This window comes from Pelodiscus sinensis, chromosome 1, assembly GCF_049634645.1.
Source record: "Pelodiscus sinensis isolate JC-2024 chromosome 1, ASM4963464v1, whole genome shotgun sequence".
Classification (NCBI taxonomy): Eukaryota; Metazoa; Chordata; order Testudines; family Trionychidae; genus Pelodiscus; species Pelodiscus sinensis.
In genome coordinates, this window is record NC_134711.1 from 91,690,333 (window position 1) to 91,718,048 (window position 27,716).

At 45.0% G+C, this 27,716-nt stretch overlaps 1 protein-coding gene and 1 long non-coding RNA gene across 7 annotated transcripts in view; one reads left to right on the forward strand and one right to left on the reverse strand.

Annotated features, from left to right (window-relative positions):
• The window catches only part of DMC1 (DNA meiotic recombinase 1), a 42,732-nt gene extending 17,263 nt beyond the window's left edge, over positions 1-25,469 (forward strand). For all 4 annotated transcript variants that reach the window (XM_075936849.1, XM_025182579.2, XM_006118958.3 and 1 more), the window contains 5 exons: positions 11,758-11,831; positions 11,941-12,055; positions 12,864-12,924; positions 20,156-20,272; positions 25,275-25,469. In XM_075936849.1, coding sequence (XP_075792964.1) covers positions 11,758-11,831; positions 11,941-12,055; positions 12,864-12,924; positions 20,156-20,272; positions 25,275-25,344 — 437 coding nt within the window. In that variant the 3' untranslated portion in view covers positions 25,345-25,469. The remainder of the gene's footprint in view (positions 1-11,757; positions 11,832-11,940; positions 12,056-12,863; positions 12,925-20,155; positions 20,273-25,274) is intronic.
• LOC102446917 (uncharacterized) overlaps positions 1-27,716 on the reverse strand; it is a 42,090-nt gene that overhangs the window by 2,957 nt on the left and 11,417 nt on the right. For 2 of the 3 annotated variants that reach the window (XR_012906047.1, XR_012906049.1), the window contains exons 2-5: positions 24,853-25,025; positions 11,868-12,066; positions 2,813-2,855; positions 3-2,183 (exon numbers count right to left, since the gene is read on the reverse strand). This is a non-coding gene — a long non-coding RNA (uncharacterized LOC102446917). Of the gene's footprint in view, positions 1-2; positions 2,184-2,812; positions 2,856-11,867; positions 12,067-24,852; positions 25,026-27,716 lie in introns of those variants that run through there. The other variant, XR_012906048.1, reaches the window with a different exon arrangement.

Sequence of the window (27,716 nt, forward strand, 5' to 3'; positions counted from 1 at the left end):
TAATAAAGAATCAGGACAGCCTAAAGAGGATGTAGAGAAGTTTACTATCCTATACCCCCAGATTCCCCACAAACCTCAACACCATATGGTCCAAGAACAAGAAGATGCAGAACTGAGGCATATGCTCAGCTGTGACTTGAATCTCCCTCATCCTTGTTGTGTTCTGCCATCCATGGCACTGAATAACTTTGGATTTTGATTTTATTATGTTTTAATTAAAGGTTTGGTTTTGGTTGCTATGTAATAGATTGTATAATAATAACAATAATTATTTATTAAGAGTTATCAACGCATTTTACACAGAAAATGCCTAAAAAAATAGGGTTTTACTTAAGTATTGAGTCACAGATCCAAGATGAAATAAGGATTGCCATAGTGGTCAGCTTTCATTATCCATAAACAAGATTGTATTGCCCACAATTCATCCCAGCCATTCCCATCTGCCGTAAGAATAGTAGGCATCCCTGACAGTATTGTCCTTTCAGTTTCCATTTCTGTTGGAGACCTTGTTAGCTGTTAAAACTGCTGAGCAAGTCTCTGCATCTCAGTCTCCCATCTATCATTAAGGCTTTCTCTCTTACTCTCACAAATTATTATGCACATACAACACGAAGCCTATCATCTTTCTGCAGCTTCCAGCTTACTCCACAAACAATACCTGCCAAATGCACGCTCCACTGCTATTCTGAAGCTACCAAAATAATAAAGTTACCTCCCAAATGAGCTGTGAATGGTTTCATTAACCAGGATACCACAGGATAAACCTGATCTCCCCAGATAACAGGAGCAGTCTCCATATTTCATGTCCATAATGATCCTGGAGACAGACAGTCCTTTATTCATGAAGATAAACAGAGCTGAGTTTCAAAAGATATTCCAAAAGGAATATCCCTTTTTATTTATTTATAAATTCTGAGCCTTGAAGAGTGGCGGGGGGGGGGGGGGGGGAGAAACACAAATAGTATGTACATGGGACTAATCAGTTGCCCCGTTATAGTGTGGGAACCCCATAAATAAAGTCATCAATAGTCTCATGAGCATTGGCAAGCTTTATAACTTGGTGCAACAGTACCTTATTCAGAGCATCATATATCTGCATGACAATGGCCCCAATAGTAGGCCTCCCTACATCAAATTGGCTGGTTATAGATAGCAACAGTGGGGGTGGCCAGCTACAAGAAGCAACCTGCTTCTTTGTGAGAATGGAGTGCTGCATGTTGGTTAGCTGCGACTGCAGCTCCAGGACTAGTTCACATATTTTTAAAAAAGGTTGCCTTCTTTCCCACCCTGAAATTCTCTTCTCAATGCAGATCATCCCAGGTCTGTCAAACAATTCTTTCCCACCAATTGATGCTGGTTTTCTGAGCCCAGAAACAATGTTCCATGTTGTAAAGCTGCTCCAGGAACAGCTTCTTGTTGTGTGATGTCATCCTCTTTTTCCTTGTCCTGCTTCCTCAGCTGCCACCAAAGGTCCTACCGCTGCTGCTGGAGAACTGGCTGCTACTGCCACATCATCTATTTTGAGAGTTGAAATACAGCCCAAGCAGCCTCTGTGGGTTCCCACTTGCCATCACAGATCACTGTTGTCTGTGCTGGCCAACAGCAAATTGAAAATTGCACTAACGTTCCCAGAAAAAATGACGAGGAGTCCTATGTCACCTTAGAGAATCCTCATTGTTTTTACAGATACAGACTAACATGGCTACTCCTCTGAGTCATTCCCAGAAAAGAAAGATGGGACATTGAAAATGGAAACATTGGTTTATTTTAAAATTTGAACCTAAATGGGTTCCCCCATGAATCCTATAACGTACAGGGAGATACAGCTATTAGTGCAGCTTGCATATTGTGCGTTATATAGCACCTATTAAATCAATCTGATTTAACCCTACTGTGTAGACAAACCCTAAGTGAACTCCATGTTTTATAATATTTGTGCACAAACGTGGTATCTGAATTTGGCAACGTCATGTACATTTTTAAATTGAGTTTTTTATTGAGTTAAATATGAAAATGAATTATGCAATTAGTATAATATTTCTTGTTTTAATGAATTTCAGAGTAAATTCATTTCACATTGTCTCTCCATTTACACTGTTCTGCAGAATGGTGTCCGGAAACATAGTAGAAATTGTCTTGGGGAATGTGAAGGTTTTGGTAATTGAATAGAAAGCAGTTGGAACCTGTAGATGCATGAAAGGCAGTTGTAGATTGCGGGGTAAACACATTAGTTAGAATTGTTACTAAAATTATTAGTAGTGAAATTCTAAACAATTTTGACATTTACACTATCATCTTATATTTAATTTCATACGAATGAAGCAATTCATGTCCCTCAAGTGCACTAATTTACAATTTGAAATTGTATTTTTTAACCATAAACACCAGGAACTTAATGTTTCAAGAATGAAAACAAATATTCTTCTTCGAGGAGTCCCCGTGGGTGCTCCACTGTAGGTGCTGGACTTGCCCCGGCGCCGCAGGACGGAAGTTTTTGCAGCAGTAGTCCTGCCAGACAGCGCATGCGCGGGGAGCATCTCGCGGCTTTTGCGCCCCTTTCGCGCTGCTCGGTCCAGTCTGAGCCAGTTCCTCTTAACTGCCTCAGGCTGTAGACAGAGCAACGCTCTTCTCCCTGGACCTCTTCGGTTGTGAGGAATTCAGGCTTGTTCATTGTTAAAAATTAGTTTCTACTTACCTTTTCCCCTCTTCGGAGTTTCACCTGTTACTGTTTAAAAAAAAGGGGGGGGGGGAGTTTTTCCTCACAAGTTTAAAGTTCCCAGTTGGTGGTTCTTACTATCTTAAAGTTGTTTACCTTCAATATAAGTTGACGTTTCTTCTCCCAGTTCATTCCTTCCCTGTTTAAAAAAAAAAGAGAGAGAGAGATTTTATTCTTACATGGACAGCTAGTCTCTGACTGCAACAATGTCCGGCTCCCCGGAATTCAAAAAATGCAACGTATGCTGAGAGGCCATGCCTGCCTCAGACAGCCACTCCTCCTGTATTCGGTGTTTAGGAGAGGGCCATATCCCACAAAAATGCCCTCATTGCTCCAAGCTCACATCCAGAGCGAGACGTGATAGGGAAATGAGGCTCAGGATGACTCTCTTTGATAAGGCCCTACAGCCTCAGGGATCCGCCTCCACTGCACGTCCCTCCCTGGAGCCACAGAAGCAGAGCCTCCTCTTCTACCACCATGCCTCGCAGAAAGACTAAGCCGTCTCCGACCTGCTCTCTGCCTGCCACTTCGCACGGCAAATTGAGCATTGGCTCCAAACCTGGCACTTCTGACCTGTCCAAACCGCGGCTGGTACCATCTAAAGCGGCGAAATCTGGATCCTCAGTGCCAATAGTGAATCATCCATCAGCACCAAGGCCCACTGCTCCGGCAGTGTCTAGGCACATTACATTGGCACTGTCCGCACCGGCAAGTTCAGCTCGACCCACGCTGACGCCACCAGCACCAACCCCAAGACCAGCACCAACTGCAGCACCGATATTGCCAGCACTGCGGACGGCACCGGTCTCCACACCTCCTTCCGATAGACCGGACGATCCGGTACCGATATCGGCACCGACATGGGCACATCCCAGAAAGGCTACCGCAGTGGCAACGGAGCCTGTCTCTGGTGTTTTCTCCAGAATCCTCCTCACCTCCTCTACCCCAGTCGCCGAGGAGGTCACCACCTAGGAGGTTACCCTCCACGGAATGCCTGCCATCGCCTTTCTTAACACCGCCAAGGGAGCACCGGTACCAATCGGGTCAGTACCCTCTTCATCATTGCTTTTCCGTCTCTCCCTCTCCCTTGAGCCGAAGGTCCTACTCGCCTCCATTGTCTCCTCGATCTCCTAGCTACTCCTACAGGAGATCCTACAGCAGGTCTCATCATTACGACCGCTCACCATCCCGCTCCTCATACTATTATAGGGACCCATATGACAGATGGACCTACTGTAAAACCCATTCACAATCTCAGGAGGAACAGCTAGCCAAAAACTCAAAAAGCAATAGCAAAATGTTTTTTAAGTACATTAGAAGCAGGAAGCCTACTAAAAAAACAGTGGGTCCCTTAGATGATTGAGATACAAAAGGAGCAATCAAGGACAATAAAGCCATTGCGGAGAAACTAAATGATTTCTTTGCTTCAGTCTTCATGGCTGACGATGATAAGGAGATTCCCAAATCTGCACCGTCCTTTATTGGTGATGAATCTGAGGAACTGTCCTGGATTGAAGTGTCATTAGAGGAGGTTTTGGAACACATAGAAAAACTTAACATTAACAAATCACCAGGACCGGATGGCATTCATCCAAGGGTTCTAAAAGAATTCAAGTGGGAAATTGCAGAGCTATTATCTGTGGTTTGTAACCTATCCTTTAAATTGGCTTCCGTACCTAATGACTGGACGATAGCTAACATGACACCAATATTTTAAAAGGGCTCTAGAGCCGATCCTGGCAATTATAGACCGGTAAGTCTAACTACAGTACCGGGCAAATTAGTCGAAACAATAATAAAGAATACAATTGTCAGGCATGTAGAAGAACATAATTTGTTGGACAAAAGTCAACATGGTTTCTGTAAAGGGAAATCGTGTCTTACTAATCTATTAGCATTCTTTGAAGGGGTTAACAAACATGCAGGCAAGGGGGATCCAGTAGATATAGTATATTTAGATTTTCAGAAAGCCTTTGACAAGGTCCCTCACCAAAGGCTCTTGTGTAAATTACATTGTCATGGGATAAGAGGGAAGGTCCTTTCATGGATTGAAAACTGGTTAAAAGACAGGAAGACAAAGGGTAGGAATAAATGGTAAATTTTCAGAATGGAGAGGGGTCACTAGTGGTGTCCCCAAGGGTCAATCCTGGGACCAATCCTGTTCAACTTATTCATAAATGATCTGGAGAAAGGGGTAAGCAGTGAGGTGGTAAAGTTTGCGGATGATACTAAACTGTTTAAGATAGTCAAGACAGAAGCAGACTGTGAAGAACTTCAAAAAGATCTCACCAAACTGAGTGATTGGGCAACAAAATGGCAAATGAAATTTAATGTGGATAAGTATAAAGTAATGCATATTAGAAAAAATAACCCCAACTATATGTACAGTATGATGGGGCTAATTTGGCTACGACAAATCTGGAAAAAGATCTTAGAGTCATTGTGAAAACTTCCACACAGTGTGCAGCGGCGGTCAAAAAGGCAACTAGGATGTTAGGAATTATTAAGAAAGGGATAGAAAATAAGACACAGAATATCTTACTGCCCCTGTATAAAACTGTGGTACACCCACATCTTGAATACTGTGTACAGATGTGGTCTCCTCACCTCAAAAAAGGTATTTTTGCCTTGGAAAGGGTTCAGAAAAGGGCAACTAAAATGATTAGGGGTTTGTAACGGGTCCCATATGAAGAGAGGCTAAAGCGACTGGGACTTTTCAGCTTAGAAAAGAGGAGACTGAGGGGGGATATGATAGAGATATATAAAATCATGAGTGGTGTGGAGAAGGTGAATAAAGAAAAGTTATTTATTAGTTCCCATAATAGAAGAACTAGCGGACACCAAATGAATTTAATTGGTAGCAGATTTAAAACTAATAAAAGAAATTTCTTCTTTACACAGCACATAGTCAACCTGTGGAACTCCTTGCCAGAGGAGGCTGTGAAGGCTAGGATTATAACAGAGTTTAAAGAGAAGCTAGATAATTTCATGGAGGTTAGGTCCATAAAAGGCTATTAGCCAAGGGATAGAAACAGTGTCCCTGGCCTCTGTTTGTCAGAGGCTGGAGAAGGATGGCAGGAGACAAATTGCTTGATCATTGTCTTAGGTCCACCCCCTCTGGGGCGCCTGCTGCTGGCCACTGTCAGCTGACAGGCTACTGGGCTAGATGGACCTTTGGTCTGACCCAGTATGGCCATTCTTATGTTCTTACATTCTTATGTCACAGTGCCTATCACCAATCTAACAGATCACCGATCAGGCCCAGGTCGCACGACTCATCTTTACATTACTGGCTATCGACCCACCTCCATCGGTGCATAGTCCACATTCGCCACCGCCTCCCCCCTCCCACACTAAGGAGAAGCAACGCTTCAAACAACCCCCTCAACCTCAGGAGTCTCCTGCAGATCCTTCATCATCCTCACCAGACGAGGCGGTGATACCAGGCGATATCTCGCCCCTGGATGATATCAGACAATTCCAGGAGTTTTTTAAAAGGGTCGCTCTCTCTCAGGAGATCCAGCTCACTGAGATTCAGAGTAAACCCCACCATCTCTTCTAAAACCTAGAGACGTCCCAACATCCTAAACTGGCTATTCCCCTCAATGAGGCCATTTTGGAGGTCACCAATGAACTGTGGGCAACCCCAGCATCAGTCCCACCTACAAATAAAAAGGCCAACAAGAAACACTTTGTGCCACCCAAGGAGTCAGAATTCCTGTTTATGCATCCGTTCCCCAACTCCTTGGTGGTTGATGCGGCGCGAAAACAAGCACATGCTCCACAATACAGGAGCCAGGCCTCAGATAAGGACTCAAAGGGTATGTCTACACTACCCCGCTAGTTCGAACTAGCGGGGTAATGTAGGCATACTGCAATTGCAAATGAAGCCCGGGATTTGAATTTCCCGGGCTTCATTTGCATAAGAGGGGTGCCGCCATTTTTAAATCCCCGCTCGTTCGAACCCCGTGCCGCGTGTAGCCTCATTCCACGAGGAGTAATGGTAGTTCGAACTAGGAAGCCTAGTTCGAACTACCTAGTTCGTGCCGCGTGTAGCCGCGCGGCACGGGGTTCGAACGAGTGGGGATTTAAAAATGGTGGCGCCCCGCTTATGCAAATGAAGCCCGGGAAATTCAAATCCCGGGCTTCATTTGCAATTGTGGTATGCCTACATTACCCCGCTAGTTCGAACTAGTGGGGTAGTGTAGACATATCCAAAGAGACTAGATCTCTTGGGAAGGAAAGTGTATACATCCGCAACACTCCTCCTTCAGATAGCCAACTATTTAGCTCACCTATCCAACCACACCTATCCAACCAACAACTATTCGAAATTCACAACCCTTATGTAATCTCTGCCTGAGTCTAAGAGGCCTATCCTGAAGGCGCTGGTGAAGGAAGGATATGCCTCCATTAGAACCAGGTTATAAATAGCAGCGGATGTGGTGGACACCACAGCTAGGGCCACTGCTACGGCAGTAGTCATGAGAAGAGCCTCATTCCTCCAGGCAGCAGCAGTTCCTAGGGATCTGCAATCAAAGGTAGAGGACTTGCCCTTTGAAAAAGAAAATCTGTTTGCAGAGAAAACCAACATCTTGTTGCATTCCAGTAAAGACACTAGGTCCACACTACGGACTCTTGGGATGTATACTCCGCCATATAAATGGCCATGCCATTCCAGAGGTGTTATGACTACTATCACCAGAGGCAACCATGGCAGCAGAACAACAAAAGCCATTAGATAACCCTCGCCAACGTCAGCGGCCTCCGAAACATCGCAACCAAAACAGCCATCCGCAAACCTACCCCAACACCAGGCAGCAGGTTTGACTCCTTGGTCGGGAGCAGTCAACCAGTCCCATCCCTCACCATCCCGCTGTTCCACCATCGCCTATGCCCGTTTGACAACCACTGGGCAGACATCACCAATGACAGATGGGTTCTAGAGATAATAAGAACCGGCTACTCTAGCCCCTTCCTGTGCATCCCACTTACAATCCCCCCAAACCCATCCCTTTTCAAGGATCCCTCTCACGAACATCTGCTCAGATCAGAAATTCAACATCGGCTGCAGATCAGTGCGGTCGAAACAGTACCGTGTGAATTCAGGGGGAAAGGGTTCTATTCCCACTATTTCCTAGTTCAAAAGAAAACAGGTGGTTGGAGGCTGATCTTGGACCTCAGGCGACTAAACAAATTCCCGCAGAAACAACGTTTCAAGATGGTAACCCTCACATCAATTATTCCAGCTTTAGATCAGAACGTCTAGTTTGTTGCTGTCAACCTACAGGACGCTTACTTTCACATCACAATTCACCCTTCACACTGATGATTCCTCAGATTTGTGGTAGGCGACAGTCACTATCAATACAGGGTCCTTCCATTCGGACTCTCAGCAGTTCCCAGAGTGTTCACAAAAGTGCTCTCTGTGGTCGCAGCACATCTCCGGCGCAACGGAGTAAGCATATTCTCCTACCTCGACGACTGCCTCATAAAGGGCTGATCGTCTACATAGACCACCAGGATGTTGACCATCACCAAGCGGACCTTCTACTCTCTAGGACTACTAGTAAACAAAGACAAATCAACATTATCCCCCAAAACCTAGAGTTCATTGGGGCGAGGTTGGATTCAACAGTGGCAAGGGCATTCCTCCTCCTAGCCAGATTCCAAGCCATACAGTCTCTAATAGATACCTGTCGATCCAACCACAGGATTCAGGTTCTTTTGGTTCTCAAGCTTATGGGGCATATGGCCGCAAATACCTTCGTGGTCACGAATGCAAGACTACACTTTTGCGCATTTCAGCATTGGCTGGCCATTGTGCAGAATCACACCACCCCAGATGTACGCAGAATGGTAACAATCCCCCCCAACGTCATCACGTCCCTTCGTTGGTGGACTGTGTGAAGGCATTTGCTATCCGGAGTGCCTTTCCAACAGCAACTACCAAGTCATCAGATTACAACAGATGCTTCCCTCCTGGGCTGGGGCGCACACATGAACGACATGTCGGTGCAGGGCTGCTGGACACCCCAAGAGACGCTGCTCCATATAAATCTGCTGGAGCTCAGGGCCGTCTTCAATGCTTGCCAGCATTTTCGCATTCGCATTCACAACTCCATGGTAAAAATCCTGACAATGTGCCCACAATGTTCGACATCAACCGTCAAGGTGGAGCACGCTTGTGATCCCTATGTGCAGAGGCTGTCCGACTGTGGAATTGGTGCATCATCAACGGCATCACTCTTGTGGCATCATACTTACCTGGCATAAACAATGCAATAGCAGATTCACTCAGCAGGAACTTTGCGTCAGACCACGAATGGGAGCTTCACCACAAACCCCTCCGCTTCCTCTTTCACAAATGGGGCACGCCACTTATAGACCTATTCGCAACGTACAACAACAGGATTGCTCCAGGGCAGGTCTCGTTCACCACTCCCTGGGCGACGCATTCCTCATCAGTTGGAGTGGCCCCTTGATGTATGCCTTCCCCCCATACCTCTAATTCCAAGTATTGCAAAAGATCAAGGCTGACCAGGCCACAGTAATATTGATAGCTCCTTCATGGGCCAGGCAACACTAGTTTCCTCTACTGTTGCAACTATTCCGTTATCCATACTACCAGCTGCCACTATTTCCAGCACTACTCACCCAGAACCACAGCCGCCTGCTCCACCCACAGCTTTACATGATGCATCTCCCAGCGTGATACCTAGTTGGCTGAGAGCTAGTGAAACCTTATGTTCCGACGACGGTCAGAAACGTCCTTATACATAGCAGACGAAGTAGCACGAGAACCATGTACTTAGCAAAATGGTCAAGATTTACAATCTGGTGCTCAAGCCGTCACATTGACCCAATAATCACTCCTATCCATACCATCCTTGATTATATAATGGGCTTCCACCAAGCGGGACTTGCTATACCATCTTTAAAAGTACATCTCACGGCAATAGCGGATTTCTGTCAACTGATAGAAGAGTTTTCCATATTTGCACATCCCCTCACTAAGGGTATGTCTACACTACCCCGCTAGTTCAAACTAGCGGGGGTAATGTAGTCATCCGCAGTTGCAAATGAAGCCCGGGATTTGAATTTCCCGGGCTTCATTTGCATGAAGCCGGCCGGCGCCATTTTTAAATGCCGGCTAGTTCGGACTCCGTGCCGCGCAGCTACATGCGGCACGGACTAGCTAGTTCAGATTAGGCTTCTAACTAACTAGCTGTTCCACGAGGCGTACAGCTAGTTCGGATTAGAAGCCTAATCCGAACTAGCTAGTCCATGCTGCGTGCAGCCGCGCGGCACGGAGTCCGAACTAGCCGGCATTTAAAAATGGCGCTGGCCGGCTTCATGCAAATGAAGCCCGGGAAATTCAAATCCTGGGCTTCATTTGCAACTGCGGATGACTACATTACCCCTGCTAGTTCGAACTAGCGGGGTAGTGTAGACATACCCTAAGAGATTCATCAAGGGCCTAACAAATTTGCACCCACCCTTACACATGCCGCCTCTGCTTTGGGACTTAGACTTGGTACTACGACCCCTTACGGCCTCACCATTTGAACCACTGGTTATGATACCCCTACAGCACCTGACCCAGAAACTGGGTGGTTGCAATCACCTCGGCACATAGGGTCAGTGAGCTCTTGGTGTTGATGGCTGTACTCCCATACACCATCTTCCAGAGGGACTGTGTCATCCTCAGACACCACCCAGCCTTTATACCTAAGGTCTGTTCAGAGTATCATGTCAACAAACCTACAGTATTGCCTGTGTTCTCCCCTAAGCCGCATGCTTCAGCTAAGGAAGCCACTCTCCATACGTTAGATGTGCGTAGAGCGCTAGCCTTTTACATTGACCATACTAAGCCCTTTAGAAAAACAGACAGACTTCTCCTTTCCCTAATTGAACACTCCAAAGGGGAGCCCATTTCTGCCCAAAGAGTTGCTAACTTAATTGTGTCATGCATATCTCAATGTTACTGTACTCGGGGGATACCTCTCCCCGAACGCCCGAGAGCACACTCCACTGGGGCCATTTCAATTTCCACTGCCTTTCTTAGAGGTGTTCCCCTTGCAGACATCTGTAGGTCAACCATATGGGCCTCCTACTGCACCTTCGTAGAGCATTATGCTGTTCAGCACAGATGTCTGCCGGACAAATCCGTTACAGCCGCAGTTCTTTCATCGGCCAATCGATAAGCTCCAAATCCCACCTGCTTTGTCATATATGGGGAGTGGGACACTGCTGTGCAGACACCTACAGTGGAGCACCCACAGGGACTCCTTGAAGAAGAAAGCGAAGTTGCTCACCTTGGTGTAGTAACTGTCATTCTTTGAGATGGTCCCTGTGGGTGCTCCACTACCCGCCCACCTCCCTGCTTCGGAGTCTGTGTCCGTTTTGTGTTACAGATACTGAGGCGGGTACGTGGAACTGGCTCAGACTGGACTGAGTTGTACGAAAGGGTGCGAAAGCCACGAAACGCTCCCTGCACATGCACGGTCTGGCAGGACTGCTGCAAAAATCTCCATCATGTGGTGCCGGGGCAAGCCCAGCACCTACAGTGGAGCACCCACAGGGACCATCTTGAAGAATTACAGTTACTGCACCAAGGTGAGTAACTTCGCTTTCTGATGCACAGTTCCATGTATGTGGCAGGTTCTGTGGAAAATTCTGCAACCATGGAATATATGGGCTTAAGTTATGAACACTCTCAAGTTTACTGTCCTTTGCCTCCAGCTTAGGAGTTAGGCCACATCTACACTAGGGGACTGTGACAGCATAACTATGCTGGTATCCTATATTATACAAAAACCTGCTTCTGCGAATATAGTTTACACTGATTCTGTGAATGAAATAATGTAATGCTGTTATAACTGTGTCCACATTAGGATTATTGCCAGCACAGAAATGTTGCCAAAACTCCCACCCTCCTAATTGATATCAGGAATTTCTAGTGTAAACCTGGCCTTAAAACTAGCTCACATGTTGGCTTCTTCTGATCTTAATTTCATTCTCCAACTACTACTCACCAGGTGAACATCAGATGGAGTTGCTTGATTATGTAGCAGCCAAATTCCATGAGGAAGCTGGCATCTTCAAGCTGTTGGTATGAGCCTTTAGGCCAATTTACATTTCTGCTTACCAGACAATGTCCTCACTTTTCTTCCTTCCTTTTCTTTCCTCGCATTTATTTGTTTTGTGTCATTACCATTCAGATTATCGACTCCATAATGGCACTCTTCCGTGTAGATTTCAGTGGACGTGGGGAGCTGGCTGAGCGGCAACAGAAACTTGCTCAGATGCTATCGAGGCTCCAGAAAATTTCAGAAGGTAAGGGTGACCTTGCAGGAAAAGTGAAAAATGTATTAGAAATATTGTGAAAAGACATTTGTTGGTAGCCAACATCACTGTATGGAAACTCCAATGAATTTAGTGGTAGGCATTGGCCCTTTGCCCTCCACAGCACCCTCCAAACAAAAATGTGATGATGAGTTAGAAATCAGGTCAAATTGACCAGTTAGACTCCAGGATTTTTCAATATTCTGAGGTGTCTCAGAATTGTTCTTATTTGTATTTTAGTAGTACACAGAAGTACCCATTTAGGGAATTGCAGCTCTGTTCAAACCAATAGTAAAACCGTTTTTGCTCCTGAAAAATGTAATCTAAATAGACAAGAAAACCAAATGGTGGGATGAAAAACAGAGGTCCAAAGGGGTAAAGTAATAGTCTGTCAGCAATATTAGAATGTTGTCGTGGTTTATTATTGGTTGAGGAGGAAGTTACATTTTCCCCCATTTTTTGGAATGTTTCACAACTGGTGAAAGGAGTGGAAGAGGTTCCTTCCATACAATGAACAAAGGATTGGTTTTCCAAAGGTGCTCAGTGTTGGCCTAACTCTACTTCCACTGAATTCAAATGGAAGAAGAATTAAGCCAGCTCTGATCACTTTTGAAAATTCCATTTCTAATTACTGTAGTCCAGACCATCAGAACGATGGGCAGGAGTGTTCTGTTGTTTGTTGTTCGGGTGCTTTACATTCAGAAACTGTCTCCCATATGCCACTGGTGGGATAATATGCATGAATTATATGTTGATAGCTTCTTCTTTCCATAGTTCTTTGTATTGTTCTTTGTTAAAGAATATAACGTGGCTGTGTTTGTGACCAATCAGATGACTGCTGATCCAGGAGCAACTATGACGTAAGCCACTTGCTCTTTTATTTCTTATAAACTTCTCTTGCATTAAACATTTAACAGCTGCAGGAAATGGAGTTTTCTCAGAAAGGGCAAGCACAGATGTAAAAATACATCCTGCATCTTTACACAGGCTTAGTACTAGGTGATATAAGTGAGTAGTTGAGTAGTCAACTACTCCATAAGCCTAAGCCTTTACTTATCGGGTAGTCAAGTTGACTACTCGCTCCCCTCTCCCTTGCTGCCTCTGCATCAGAAGCAGCAAGGGGGGGGCAGGAACTGATGCTAGGGGGGAGCAGCTTAAAAGCTGGTTCCCCCAGCATCGTCTCCTCAGTTCCACCTCCCTCCGCCCTGTGCTGCTGCCTTTATCAGAGGCAGTAGCAAGGAGGGCGAAGTGCAGGGGTAGGGGAGGCTGCTGCAAAGCAGCCCCTGTTCACAGCAGCTTGGGCTGGCCACAAACAGAGGGTGCTCTGGTAACAACCCTGTTTGTGGCCAGTCCTGGCTGCCACAGACAGAGGCTGCTTTGCGGCAGCAGCCTCTGCCCATAGCCAGCCTGGGCCACTGTGAACAGGGCTGCTGATGGAGCAGCCTCTGACTACAGCCAGCCTGGGCCTCCACGAATAGGGGCTGCTGCTGGAGCAGCCCCTGTTTAAAGTGGCCAGGGCTGGCTGCAGGTCGGGGTTGCTGGACCGAGCGCGAGCCGGGACTGAGCAAGCCCAGCTCAGTCCCGGCCCACGCCAGTCCAGGACTGCTGTGGCTCTGCATTTTAAATGTAGTAAGAGCTGCATGGCTCTTTAAAATGCAGAGCCGCAACGGTCCCGGCTCTGTACCAGCTTGCGCCAGTCCTGGACCAACTCCCACTGCAGCTCTGCAGTTTAAATGTAGTAGGAGCTAATCTGCCTGCATGCCTGACTTCTACTACATTTAAATCACAGAGCCACAGCAGGGGTAGCTCCTTTTGAGCACCTTTCCATATCAACTAATCTTGTAGTTGATACAAATTGTATCAATTACACAATTAATCAGTTACCTGCCTCTTAACATCTTACATTAGTACTGGGCTGTGATTTGCTAAGGCTATATCTACACTAGCAGGCTTACAGTGGCACAGCTGTATCAATGCAGTTATGCTGCTAATAGATCACTTGTGTAGCTGCTCTGTGCCAGTGGGAGAGAGCTCTCCTGTCCACATAATAAAATCACCTCAGTGAGCACCAGTAGGAAACTACAGAGCACTATGCATAGTTAGGCCAGTGAAATGTATGTCACTCAGGGCTGTTTTTTTCACACCCCAGAGCAATATAATGTTTTGTCAACATAAGAAGTAGTATAGATATGGCAGAGAGGTATTGCATACATGGATCTCAAGCTACTTTAAGACTGAGTGTGAACACACCCTTCAATTAACATAACTAATAGGTGAGTTAATAAGAAGCACCTCACGTAAGACAAAAGGTGGATGTGGAACATTTCCAGGAGCCTGCCCTAAGACTTTGTCTACACTGCCAGTTGAATGACATTTACAGGTGCTTAAAAAGCCCTACTTCTGAAAGACAAAATTTTGCTATAGCAAGTGGCAGTATTTTGTTGGCCTTGTCTCTAAAAGTTGTGTCAACAAAGAGCCAGTGTGGACTCTGCTGTTTGTTTGGTCTATAGAATTGGCTTCCTCCGGTATCCCATCATGCCTGCCCTGATGGTTGTACTCAGGGTTTTGTAATCTCTGCTGCCCTGCAGGCATGTGCCCCCTCCCCTTTCAAAGCTCCAGGAAGTATCTGACAGCTGAGTGAGCTGCTTCCTTTGGGGAACAAACAAAGAATAAATCATTGGACTGCTCCTGTTCTGCTGCTGCAGCGGGAGAGCTAGAGAGACTGCTGTGCTGCTTTGACATTCCTCAGCACAAAAAGCTCACAGAGCTACAAGGGAATCCCAAGAAACGCAGGGATCAGCTCTGCCTTCCCACAACACTGCACTGTGGGATGCTTGCTCACATTGCTTTGCTCTATCTGTTGACAGGGTGCTAGTAATATGGCCGTGAAATGTCAACAATAGGAGGCAGAAAAACTGGTTTGACCATTTTTCACTTTTGCATGTCAATAGCACTTTTGTCTTCAAACCAGTGTAGACATAGCCTTTGTCGACAGTAAAGGAAGGGGAAAAGAAAAAAGTCTCTTGTAAGGGAGGAAGTTTTTTTGTCACCAAAACTACTTTTTTTGGCAGACAGCTTTGCATTTAGCTGACAGGTGCACTGTATCTAACTCCTATAGAAAAAGGAAAAATAAATATTAGACTCACTCAGCTCTCACACTATCATATTCTGACATCTTGTGGCAAGTCACTTAAGGGACACTAATTAGCCTTAAAATTTTACTGTATGTTCTTACTTTGTTACTCAGTCTGGGAAGAGAGAGACCCTGTCAAGACTCCTGGGCTCTCTCTTAGCTCTGGAAGGGGAGTGAGGTCTAGGGGGTTACAGCAAGGGGGCACATACATTTCAGCTCTATATGAGAACATCAGAATGGCCATACTGGGTCCTCCTAGCCCAGTATCCTGTCTTCCAACAGTGGCGAATGCCAGGTATTTCAGAAAGAATAAATAAGAAGAGGCAATCATCATGATCCATCCCATCACCCATGCCCAGCTTCTAGAAAACAGAAGCTGAGGTCACCATCACTGCCCATTCTGGCTAGTAGCCATTGATGGACCTATCCTCCCTCAACTTATTTTGTTCTTATTGGAACCCTGTAGTTTGGGCCTTTCCACCATCTCCCGGCAAAGAGTTCCACAAGTTGACTGTAAAAGAATAATTTATTTTGTTTGTTTTAAATCTGGTGCCTATAAATTTAATTGGGTCAGTTTCTTGTGTTATGTTAGTGAAGGAATGAATAACATTTCCTTATTCTATTTTTCCACACCATTCATGATTTTCTAGACCTCTAACATATCCCTCTACCTTTAATTATTTCTCTTCCAAGCTAAATAATGGAGACTGCCTATCTCCTAGAACTGGAAGGGACCTTGAAAGGTCATCGAGTCCAGTCCCCTGCCTTTACAGCAGGACCAAGTACCATCCCTGACAAATTTTTGCCCCAAATCCCTAAATTGCCTCCACAAGGATTGAATTCACAACCCTGGGTTTAGCAGGCCAATGCTCAAACCACTGAGCTATCCCTCCCCAAGCTGAAAAGTCCCAGTCTTGTTAATCTCTCCTCATATGGAAGCTGTTCCTTACCCCAATCATTTCTTTGCCCTTTCTGTAACTTTTCCAAATCCAATATATCTGCATACAATATTCAAGATGTGGGCATACAATAATTTTATATAGAGGCAATATGGTATTTTGTCGTATCTATTCCTTTCCTAAAGATTCCCATTATTCTGTTAGTTTTTAGTTTTTAGACTGCCATTGGACATTGAGCAAATATTTTCAGGAAACTAGCCACAAGGATTCCAAGATCTCTTTCTTGAGTGGTAACACTTATTTTTGACCCCTATCATTTTTGTATTTATAGTTAGGATTATATTTTACTGTGTACATTACTTTGCACTTATCAACACTGAATTCCATCTATCTTTGTGTTGCTTAATCACCCAGTTTTGTGAGACCCCTTTGTAACTCTTTGCAGTCAGCTTTGCATTAGTCAATGTTTACCCCTTTTTCAAGAACATTTAAGAGAAGTTTAACAGAAGTCCAAATGCACATAGATCCCTGCAGCACAACAGTCATTTCTGCACTCCCCCTTTTCTTTTAAGTGGAATACCTGGCAATGTTTTCATGATGATCTTGGGCATCTGGTATTGGCCAGTGTGGGTAGACAGGATAGTAGATGGGCCTTTAGTCTGACCCAGTATGACCATTCTTATGTTCTTATCTATTGATCCTTCAATTACATGAATAACCATCCTTTTGTCATTCTTTATCACCCTGCCCCTCCTTTTCATAACAAACTCCCTGCCCCAAAGACAAAGCTGCAAGCAGTCCAAACTGTTGCATTTAAGAATTGCCTCTGGAGTCAGGGCATGCAGCTTTAAGTAGATTTCAAGCATGAAATCCAGGGGTTCAAATCTGGGAGGGGGACTACTGCCCCCCAATCCCGAATAAATGTCACCCCAGCTACAGGCTTATCTACTCTTAAAACAGTGCAGTGATGCAGCTGAACTTCTGCAGTTGCTCCGCTGTGGGACTTCAGTGAAGACACTTCATATGCCAACAGAAGAAGTTCTCCTGTTGGCATAAGGTACAGCTGCTCCCTGAGTTGCGAACGGTCGAGTTACGACCGTTCGCACTTACAACCAAAGCTCTGCACTTACGAGCAGTTGTAAAGGCAGTCCCCGAGTTACGAATGCAACCCGCGCTTACGAACAGCACGGTCGCGTGTAACTCAATGGGGTCCGAGTTATGAACAGTTCGAGTTACGGACCAAGTATTGGTCCGTAACTTGTTCGTAACTCGGAGAGTGGCTGCACTCCATTTCCCAGAGAAGCTGTAGTTAAGCTGATAGAATTCTTCCATCAGTCTAGCACTATCTCCACCAAGGTTACATCAATTTCTCTTCATTGCTCAGGGATCTGAATTTTTCACAGCCCTGGATAATGTAGTGATATCAACCTAATTTGCTAGTATGGACCAGACCTGTGTTTTTGATACACATATGTGATTTTTAAAAGTGCTCAGTATTGGCCAAACTCTCCTCACATGGACTTCAACAGGACCAAAGTTAGGCCAACACTGAATGTTTTGAGAAATTCTACCCTTAATCTTTGCATCTAAACTGGTTCCACAACAATTCTGCTCAAAATTTCCAACATTTCTTGTGATATATTTTCTAAGTTCAACTCATGATGAAAGGGGCCATCATAACAGACAAGGCATGGCCAGTGAAAGGAATAGAATGTAAAGACTCAAAGAAACCCATATGTGTAATTTGTGAATAATTTAGTGCCCTTTTTTGACCTGAGTAGTTAATCAAAGTCCAGGCTCTAGGTGGCATCTGGTGTTTTCTTTGATGCAATCTTATTTACTTACAAGGAATGTACAAAAATCTTGCTTCTTCAAATGCTGGACAAACCAAGAACAAATGGAGCACTTCATTAGCTTATAGCCACAAGCCTCCTTAGCCAACACCAAACCTAAAAGTTGTCTCCAGCTTTTTTTCCAGCTTCATATACAGTGCTCACAGGCTACTGCTTCAATTTTTTTCTTTTTGCCTTTGCCACTCTCTCTGTTCTCATCCAATTCTGATTGTTCTGCCTTCTCTCACATAGCTGCTTGACTGGAATATTTACAAGACAATGTAAACACCAGAGATATCCACTCAGATATCCCCCCAAAATACACTCATCCACTACACCCTCACTCAGAACAAATTTACACTAAACAATAAATACTTTGTCAAAAACCATGGCACCTCTATGGTTACTAGTATACACCAGCCTCTTCACAGGCCACATTGAAGAAGAATTTCTAGACAAATGCACCACAAAACTAAGGATCCATTGGAGATACTTTTATGATATTTTCATTCTCTGAACAGACCATTTAAAATCCCTCACAGATTTCCATGACAATTTCAGCAACCACCACCTATTAAACTCTCTCTGGAACACTCTCCACTAGCATCAACATGCTGGGCACCACAATTAGCTTTTGCAATGGAACCCTACAGACAGCTATATTTAAGAAAGCCGTGGATCATTATACTTATCTTCATAGATCCTGCAACTACCCCAAACATACCAAGAAATCTATTAACTGGTTAACTAATTAAACGGGATTTAACATCCCTACTCCAACCACACACCCCTACTTGTCATTTACTGCCTTATACTGGAAACCATACAGGGTATCATCCAACTAAACAAAAGCCCTGATATGGACCTCATCCTGAAAGAAATCTTAACTGAACCCCATTTTGGCCTCCAAACAACCCCCCTAACTTCTCCAAGCTCATCCTCAGAAGCAACCTCCCCACAGACCAAGAAACGCCAACGTAAAGTGGCACCAGACACTACCAGAAAAACAGATGAAAAACCTCCACACATATCTCCAATGATCAACACCCCCCACAAAACATCTTTCAAGATCCATGTGTCCTATAGATGCTTATCACAATATATGGTGTACCTGATCCAATGCACTAACTGCTTTAATAATAACTTTGTGGATGAAACAGAGAATCACTGTGTCGTTGAATGAACTCAGAGAGAGGAATGTTAAAAAAATAAAAATAGCCTATCACCCGTGAAGAACGCTTTTCACAAAGTGATCACTCCATATCTGATCCTCATTCTTAAAAGGAAACCTGAATAACACTTTCAAAAGATGAGCTTGGGAATTAAATTCATAACTTTGCTAGACACTAAAAAACATGGACTTAATAGAGAGACTAGATTTATGGTATTTGTCCTTATGGTATTTGTATTTAGCTGTGATTCCCTGAGTATATTTCCCAGACCCGAGGAAGAGCCTTTATGTAAGCTCAAAAGTTTGTCTATGTCTATACTATATGGCTTTTTTTTTAATCAACAAGGCTGTGTCAACACAGAAATGTTGCAAAAAGCTGGTGCATGTGAATGTTGTTTGTTGGCATTTTTATGGACAAAATACTTTTAGCCCCCACAAGTGGCTTTTGCTTTGTTGGCAGGAGAGCACTCCTGCTGACAAAACAGCATTCACAGTTGCACTTGCCACAGCAAAACTTTTGTCATTGGAAAGGGGGGTTGTTAAGCACTCAAGTACAACAAAAAATTGATTGAGCAATTGCAAATATAGACATAGCCTAAGTTTTATCCACACTATCAAGTTTTGTCGTAGCCAAAAACTATCTTTTGTTGACAAAACAGTGAGAGCATTCACAATGCAATGCAACTTTTGTCTGGGGAAAAAACTCAGTTTTCCACTGCCTTGATAGCCCCTGTATAGAGATGATACATGTCGGGGGAGGGCAGATGGGGTTGGTTCCCTCCTCCCCATTTGATGTTTGGTTTGTGCTGAGCATGCTCAGTAACACTGCTGAAGCCGCTGTCCTCAGCCTGCCTCACTTGCTTTCACTCCCCGCCCCCCATCACTGCATGCACAGGTTGCCCCCCTCCCACCAAAATCTGAAATGGTGGCCCTGCCTGTAGCTAAATCCTCTTGATACTTATTCATCTGAGACTGTCAAGCCCTGTCTGACAGCTTATCACAATTGTTAGTCTATAGAATTCACCAAGATAAACTTAATTATTTTTGTTAATTTAGTTTTCAGGCAGACCCCAAGAAGCCCATTGGTGGCCACATCCTTGCTCATGCTTCAACCACAAGGATTAGTTTGCGGAAGGGAAGAGGGGAGTTGCGTATTGCCAAGATATATGACAGGTAAATTCCTCTCTTTTATGGGACTGGAGCTCTGTTGGGTGAAGGATCAATGGATGGCATAGCTCAGTGATCCCCAACCTGTTGGGGCTGCCGGGCGCCCGGGGGCGGGGCCACTCACGCGCCGGGCATCTGGGGGCAGGGCCGCACACGTGCCCGGGGGCAAGGCCACCCATACACTGCGTGCCCGGTGCCAGTGCCACTCATGCGTTGCACTCCCGGGGCTGGCGCCTCTCCTGTGCCACATGCCCAGGGGTGGGGCTGCCCATATGCCACGTGCCAGGGGCTGGCACCAATCCTGTGCCATGTGCCCAGGGATGGGGACACCCATACACCATGTGCCCGGAGCGGGAACAGCCCATGCGCTGCATGCCCGGGGCCGGTGCCGCTCTTGTGCTGTGTGCCCAGAGGCGGGGATGCGCATATGCCGCGCACCCGGGGCCGGCACAGTTCATGCACCGCATGCCCGGGGGCAGGGCTGCCCATGTGCTGTGCGCCCGGGGCTGGCACCGCCCCTGTGCTGCGCGCCCGGGGGCAGGGTCAGCTCTGATCACTCGGTGGGCACACAGAAATGGCCCGGCGGTCACCATGGCCCCTGCAGGCACCACGTTGAGGACCACTGGCATAGCTCATTATTACTGAAGCAGGATATAGCATCATAGCTGGTTGCTTAGTTCCAAATGAATCCTGCTTCTGAATGGCATTTTGAGAGAACAGTGCACAAGAAAATTAATTAGGTGACCTAGGATGAAATTCTGTCTTAGGCTGAAATTCTTAGGAGCGTGACCTAAGTCACAAGAAATTAGAGGAGTCTCATCAGAATTGCCAGTAGACATATGTCTCTATTGGAAAGTTACAATTTGGTACAATTGGCTATCTCTGCCCAGAGGAGGTCTAGAACTAGAACTACAGGGGTTTGGAGAATCAGGATTTAAACCAGATCACTGTGGATGGGGTAGGTCAGGGCCTAGAGACGGGGAAGTGCACAGTGCTTAGAGTCTACCCTGGCAGTTGACTCTAAGTGCCATGCGCTGGAGGGCAGAGAGTGAGAGACTTCATGCTCCCTCTGCCCCCAGGCTAATCAGGACCTGGGGGCAGGGGAAAGCATGCAAAGTCTCCTCCCGCCCTGCCCTGCAAGGAGTGCACGGCGCTTAGAATCACTGAATGCTCTTTGCAGGACGGGTAGGGGGGACCTCGCCCCAAGTCCTGAGTGGCCTGGGGGCTGTGGGAGCATGTGAAGTCTAATCCCGCCCTGCAAGATGACTCTAAGCACAGTGCTCCCTTGCAGGGCAGGAGCAGTCTTTGCATGCTGCCCCCTCCCCCAGGCTCTGATTGACTTGGGGGCAGGGAGGGAGAGCTCACAAAGTCTCCTCCCACTGCCAGGGGTGCAGGCGGTTCTCTCTGGGGGCAGTGGGGGCAAAGACTTCATGCACTCCCCCGCTCCCAGACCATTCAGGGTCTGTGAGTGGGGAAGCATGTAAGTGTCCTGGCCATGTCCCTTCCACCTGAGGCCTCAGAAATTTCTGAAGTGGCTCCTGGTCAAAAATTATTGCCCACCCCAGGTTAGCGTGCCTCTACTTGATTGCTTGTGTTGGTGCTGCGCATACTCACCAGGGGTGTGTCTAGACTACATGCCTCCTTCGACGGAGGCATGTAGATTAGCCAGATCGGAAGAGGGAAATGAAGCCGCGATTAAAATAATCGCGGCTTCATTTAAATTTAAATGGCTGCCCCGATCTGCCGATCAGCTGTTTGTCGGCAGATCGGGGCAGTCTGGACGCGATGCGCCGACAAAGAAGCCTTTCTTCATCGGCACAGGTAAACCTGGTTTCACGAGGCTTACCTGTGCCGATGAAGAAAGGCTTCTTTGTCGGCGCATCGCGTCCAGACTGCCCCAATCTGCCGACAAACAGCTGATCGGCAGATCGGGGCAGCCATTTAAATTTAAATGAAGCCGCGATTATTTTAATCGCGGCTTCATTTCCCTCTTCCGATCTGGCTAATCTACATGCCTCCGTCGAAGGAGGCATGTAGTCTAGACACACCCCAGGAGTGCTTGTCAAAGTCAGAGTGAAGTGCACCATAGCTAGGTATCACAGTGCGTTATGTTCTGCCAGCTAGTGCAATGCTATTTTGGACATTTTTGCAATATTTTGTGGATAGTAATGCTTCACCCACAATCTCTGGAAGCTAAGGGTCAAGGTTCCAATATGCAATGTTCTCCATCCCATAATGCCATGTATAGGTGCTGGCTTCCTCTGGACCCAGCAGGTGTATAACCTCCTCACTCTGCCCCAGGTCCTGGCCCTACCTGACCTCTTCCCCAAGCACCCACTCCTATCCTGACTCTTCCTGACCCCACTCTGCCCCAGGCTCAGTCCCCATCCATGTTCCTTCTCTTCACTTCCAAAGCCTCCTGCACACCGCAGAATAGCTGATTGTGGCAGGCATGAAGTGCTGGGAGGGAGCGAAAAGCACTGAGAGAGAGCTGGCTGCCAGTGGGTGCTAAGCACCTGCTAATTTTTTCCCCATGGATATTCCAGCCCTGTAGGAACTACAAAGTTGGCACCTATGATGCCATCCATATCCCATCATTTTTATGCTGTGTTTTAAAAATTCTACAGACTACTATGGTACTTGTCAGTCTCTGATCTCTGAAAGAAGCATGGTCCCTTCAGAACACTGCACTATTCTCATAAATATTGCAAATACAGAATGGCACAATTCTTCTGCATTTACAGACCCTCAGAAAATACTGCAACAACTGGGAACATGAAGATTTCCTATAGGACAGTTTGAGGGATGTAGACAAAGACAATTCAGAGTTGGTGATGGTATAATGTACAGGACACAGTGGATGAATTTGCAGCAGTGGAGTTCCTGAATTGTGGTGACATGATAGATGGCATGCATGTCCCTATTTTGGCCTAGCCCCACCTTGCTACAGAACTCATCAATAGAAAGCACTACTGTTCTGTGGTTATGCAGGAGTTGGTATATCCTAGGGAATACTTCATCAAATATTTAAGTGGATTTGTCAGGGAAGGTGCATAATGCTTGCATGTTTAAGAACACGGGACTTTTCAGAAAGCTGCAAACAGAGACATTCTTTTCCAACTGACTAATTACTCCTGATGATGCAGTGATTCTGGAGGATACAGCCCACTTCTTGTTTTCCTGACTCATGAAGCCATATGCTGGTCATCTTGACAGCACAAAGGAAAGATTCAACTGTCAGTTCAGCAGGTGCAGAAAGATAATTGATTATGCTTGTGATAGACTAGACTGCGGGATGCTGGCTGTGCTAGATTAGATCTCAGTGAGAAAATATCCCAGGCTACGTCTACACTGCAGGCTTTTTGTGCATGAACAGCTGTTCTTGCGCAAAAATTCGTGGAGCGTCTATACTGCATGTGTGTTCTTGTGCAAGTAAATTTACAGTAAAGCATCAGAAGAGAGGGCTTCTTGCACAAGAGTTATTCCTCTCCCTACGAGGAATAAATCCTCTTGTGCAAGAGCTCTTGCGCAAGAAGGCAGTGTGGACAGGCAACAGAGGTTTCTTGCGCTAGAAACCCCTATGGCTAAAACGGCCATCAGAGCTTTCTTGCTCAAGAGAGCATCCACACTGCCAAGCACAACTCTTGTGCAAAAGCACATGACAGTGTGACTCTTGCACAAGATCTTTTGCGCAAGAACTCTTGTGCAAAATAGTTCTTGCGCAAGAAGCCTGCAGTGTAGACATAGCCCCAATGTTTATAACTGCCTGTTGGGTTCTTCATAATATCTGTGAGGCAAAGGCCACTTCGTGGGTGGAGGTGGAAAAGCTGTCTGCTGACTTTGAACAGTCAGTCACAAGAGCTATTACAAGAGTTCAGTGTGGAGCTATGCAACTGGAGGCAGATTTGAAAGAACACTTTAACAGTAAGCCACAACAGTCTTACATGCTGCAGTGTTGTCTGAGCCTGGAGCTTTGAGTGCTACTAAGAACTGTAACAAAATACAGGACTATGTAGCACTTTAAAGACTAACAAGATGGTTTATTAGATGATGAGCTTTCGTGGGCCAGACCCACTTCCTCAGATCAAATAATGGAAGAAAATAGTCACAACCATATATACCAAAGGATACAATTTAAAAAAAATGTCTTGGGGAGCAGAGACATGGGCCAATGATTGCTTTGGCATTTTGGCTCCCTGCTCAGGGCAGGTGGAGGGTCTGGGGCTCCCCATACCATCCTGGGCAGTTCTTACCACTGCCTAATTTCAGCTTGCAGCCTGGCCAGGGGCTGGAGTCTTAGGGGAAGAGGAAGAGTGGAGGTGGCCACAGTGCCAGTGCCTCCCCCCACAACTACACAGGTTCCAGTCTTCTGCCCCTTGGAACAGCTGCTGGAGGTTATTAGAGTTGACATAGGTCCTGCCCTATCTATACTTACATTGCGGTGACCTCAGTAAATCGATCATGGCCCTGTGCTGTTTGGTTAGGTGATTTTACTGCACTGCCGTAACGAGGAGTTTATGTCATCTGGAGATAAATTTAAGTGTATACATATGCAAATAAGTTGGCACACCTACCTTGCAACTTACCTTGATCTAATTTTGTAGTGTAGACCAGGCCTTAGTTGTGTTGGCAGAACTGTGTAGAGATTCAAGGTGGTGAAGTAGCAAATGGAAAGTACAGAGGGAAAGCTTCCATAGCCAGAACTGTTGGGTTTTGCTACATCATTTTAAAATACTGGTAACCACTCCAAACAGGGAATCTAAACAAAAATATACACATTTTTATGTGCTATTCACTCTAGTTTTTATTTCTAAAATGCTTAGAAGAAAATTAAGTAGTGCGCATGGGGTGGATTTCAAACTTTGATAAATCCTGATGTAAATTATAATAATTGTCCATACCAAGCTTTGAAGTATTCTAGCTAGTTTATTCTGATAAAATACTGAGTTTTGTATCATGACTACATTTTACACAGAACAGCCATTTTGTTGCTTCTTTCTTTTCCCAGCCCTGAAATGCCTGAAAATGAAGCTACATTTGCAATAACTGCTGGAGGGATTGGGGATGCCAAAGAATAGATGGAAAAACTGGTGAAAATCTCCGTTTGAAAACAGCTTGTGAATCTCAGACGAAGCCATGGTATCCAAGGTCTGACTCCTTGGTTACTTGGAATTTTTCCATACACAGTTTGGAATGTTTACAGTTAGAGGAATGCTGGGAAGAGCTTTTTACATATCATATTTCAATAATCTTAACAGTTCCTGGGTCACCTTAGTTCTATTTTAAAAAGATCTTTCAAGTAGCCAGATGTTTAAGAAGCACAGAAATATGACTTATGCATGGTTCACGAGAATCAAAGTTGTTGTATCACATGGGTTTAATATTCCCTTCCTAAGAAACTATAAAAAAGTGCACATCTGGAAGAGAATACAGTGGCATGGAATGGAACAGCACTGTGAAATATAGGGTTTTTTTTAAATAGTGGAGTAACTAGTAAATAGAGGGAAAGTGCAGTGAAAGAAATAAGAATAGGTGAACTTGCTAATGTTTCATTGACAGTTGTTTGAAAAGATTTTTTAAAATCTTGATAGATTGTTTACTTGTTTTTAAAGTGCCTGTATTTCTATTTTGGAACATTTAAAGCTGTTATTTATTTTTTATATCTGAAAAATGATAAATTAAATCATCTTCCTTCTTTATGCTTGTGTGCAATACAGCCACCCTTTAATTTGATAAAGCGCCTGGTGCTGTGAGTTGTCTCACTGATTTTGTTGTGAGAATTTGCATGAGTAAATTGAATGGGATATAGCACAACATTATAAAATTTTAAATTTGTAAAAAAAAACATTGTATTTAACATGGGGGGAAGTGATTCTTCAATTTTTCATCTTACTTCAGCTAAGAATGAGGCTACAGAGATCCTCCCTGCAACTGAGGAGAGATGATGGGATGGAGCTCACTGGTGCCTGACACATAGTGTTATTAAGATTTGTTCCTTTGACCAAAGCAACAGAGTGCACTCACTCCCTTCTTCTGCACTTGCTCTAAGCTACAGTTTTCCAGACTTTTTCAGAGTGAAGAGCATTTTAATAAGTAAGAATATCTTGTGGAACACCTCTTTCCCATTTTCAATCACATAATTTGTGGCATCAACAGCAGTTCCTCTCTTAGAAAATATTAGGAAAGTATATAATGTATTTTTAACCACCTTTCAATACAAGGAAGAGACTCAGTGCCAGGAGATGAATAGGTGATAACACATCCTGTGAAACACAACATAGAAGACTCCATGGTGGCTATGAGGACACCACCTTTAGCACAAAGCTGGAGAGAGTCCACTCCAGACATTCTCTTTTAAGATGTGATCCAAAACAGGAAAAAAATTGAGCACCACTAGATTATAGAATTTGGTGCTATGTCTGGATCAAAGGTTGGCAAAGCATAAGTTCTTGAGAGTCACATGAAACTCTAGATCAGGGTTTCCCAAATTATTTTGGCCACGGATCCCTTACAGAGTCCTAAAAATATCATGATTTTTAATTCAACAGAATTAAAGAAATAAAAATAATATTCCAAAACTTTCTTATAATTTTTTTCAAGTAAACTATCAGAAAATTAGTAACAAAATAACAGGGTCATTACTAGAGATAAAATGTTTGCATATTTTAATTGAAGAGTGAACTTGGGTTTTTTTCTCCTTTGCAAATCCATTTAATATCAGGAATGATGCTGGAAACCTTGATTCTGATATTAGGTGCAGCATCAAGTGTGTTCCTACCTTTTGTATTTTTCGAGGCATAATACAAAAATCCAATTTCACAAAAATATCTTCCAGTGAAGGGAAGAAGCTCACAAAATGCATGTTTTGCAACACTTGGGTACTCTTGAATCAGATTGCTTCAAAAATTAATTAGTGGAGTGTGACAGGGTGTGCATACCCCACACTAGAACAGGAGGGGTGAAAACCCTGTGGGTGGAGGGAGTCATAAGAACATAAGAACGGCCATACTGGGTCAGACCAAAGGTCCATCTAGCCCAGTATCCTGTCTGCCGACAGTGGCCAATACCAGATGCCCCAGAGGGAGGGATCACAATACGTAATCCTCATGTGTTCCCTCCTCTGTCACCCACCTCCAGAGAAACAGAGGCTAGGGATGCCATTCCTACCCATCCTGACTAATAGCCATTGATGGAGTAACCCCCCTTAATCTATCTAGTTCTTTTTTGAATCCTGTTAAAGTCCTGCCCCTTCAACCAGACTGGGCATGCTCCAAGTGCTGGGGCAGCATAAAAAGCAAGAGAGCAGCTCAGCGATGGTCCAGCGAAAGGGAAGGACCTCCAGCCAGAGCTCCAGAGCTGCAATGGCCAGTGATCCAGATAGTGGGAACCGAAGTTCCAGGAAACTGCCACTACTCAGCCCCAGCAGAGCCTAGGGAAAAGCCACAAGTAA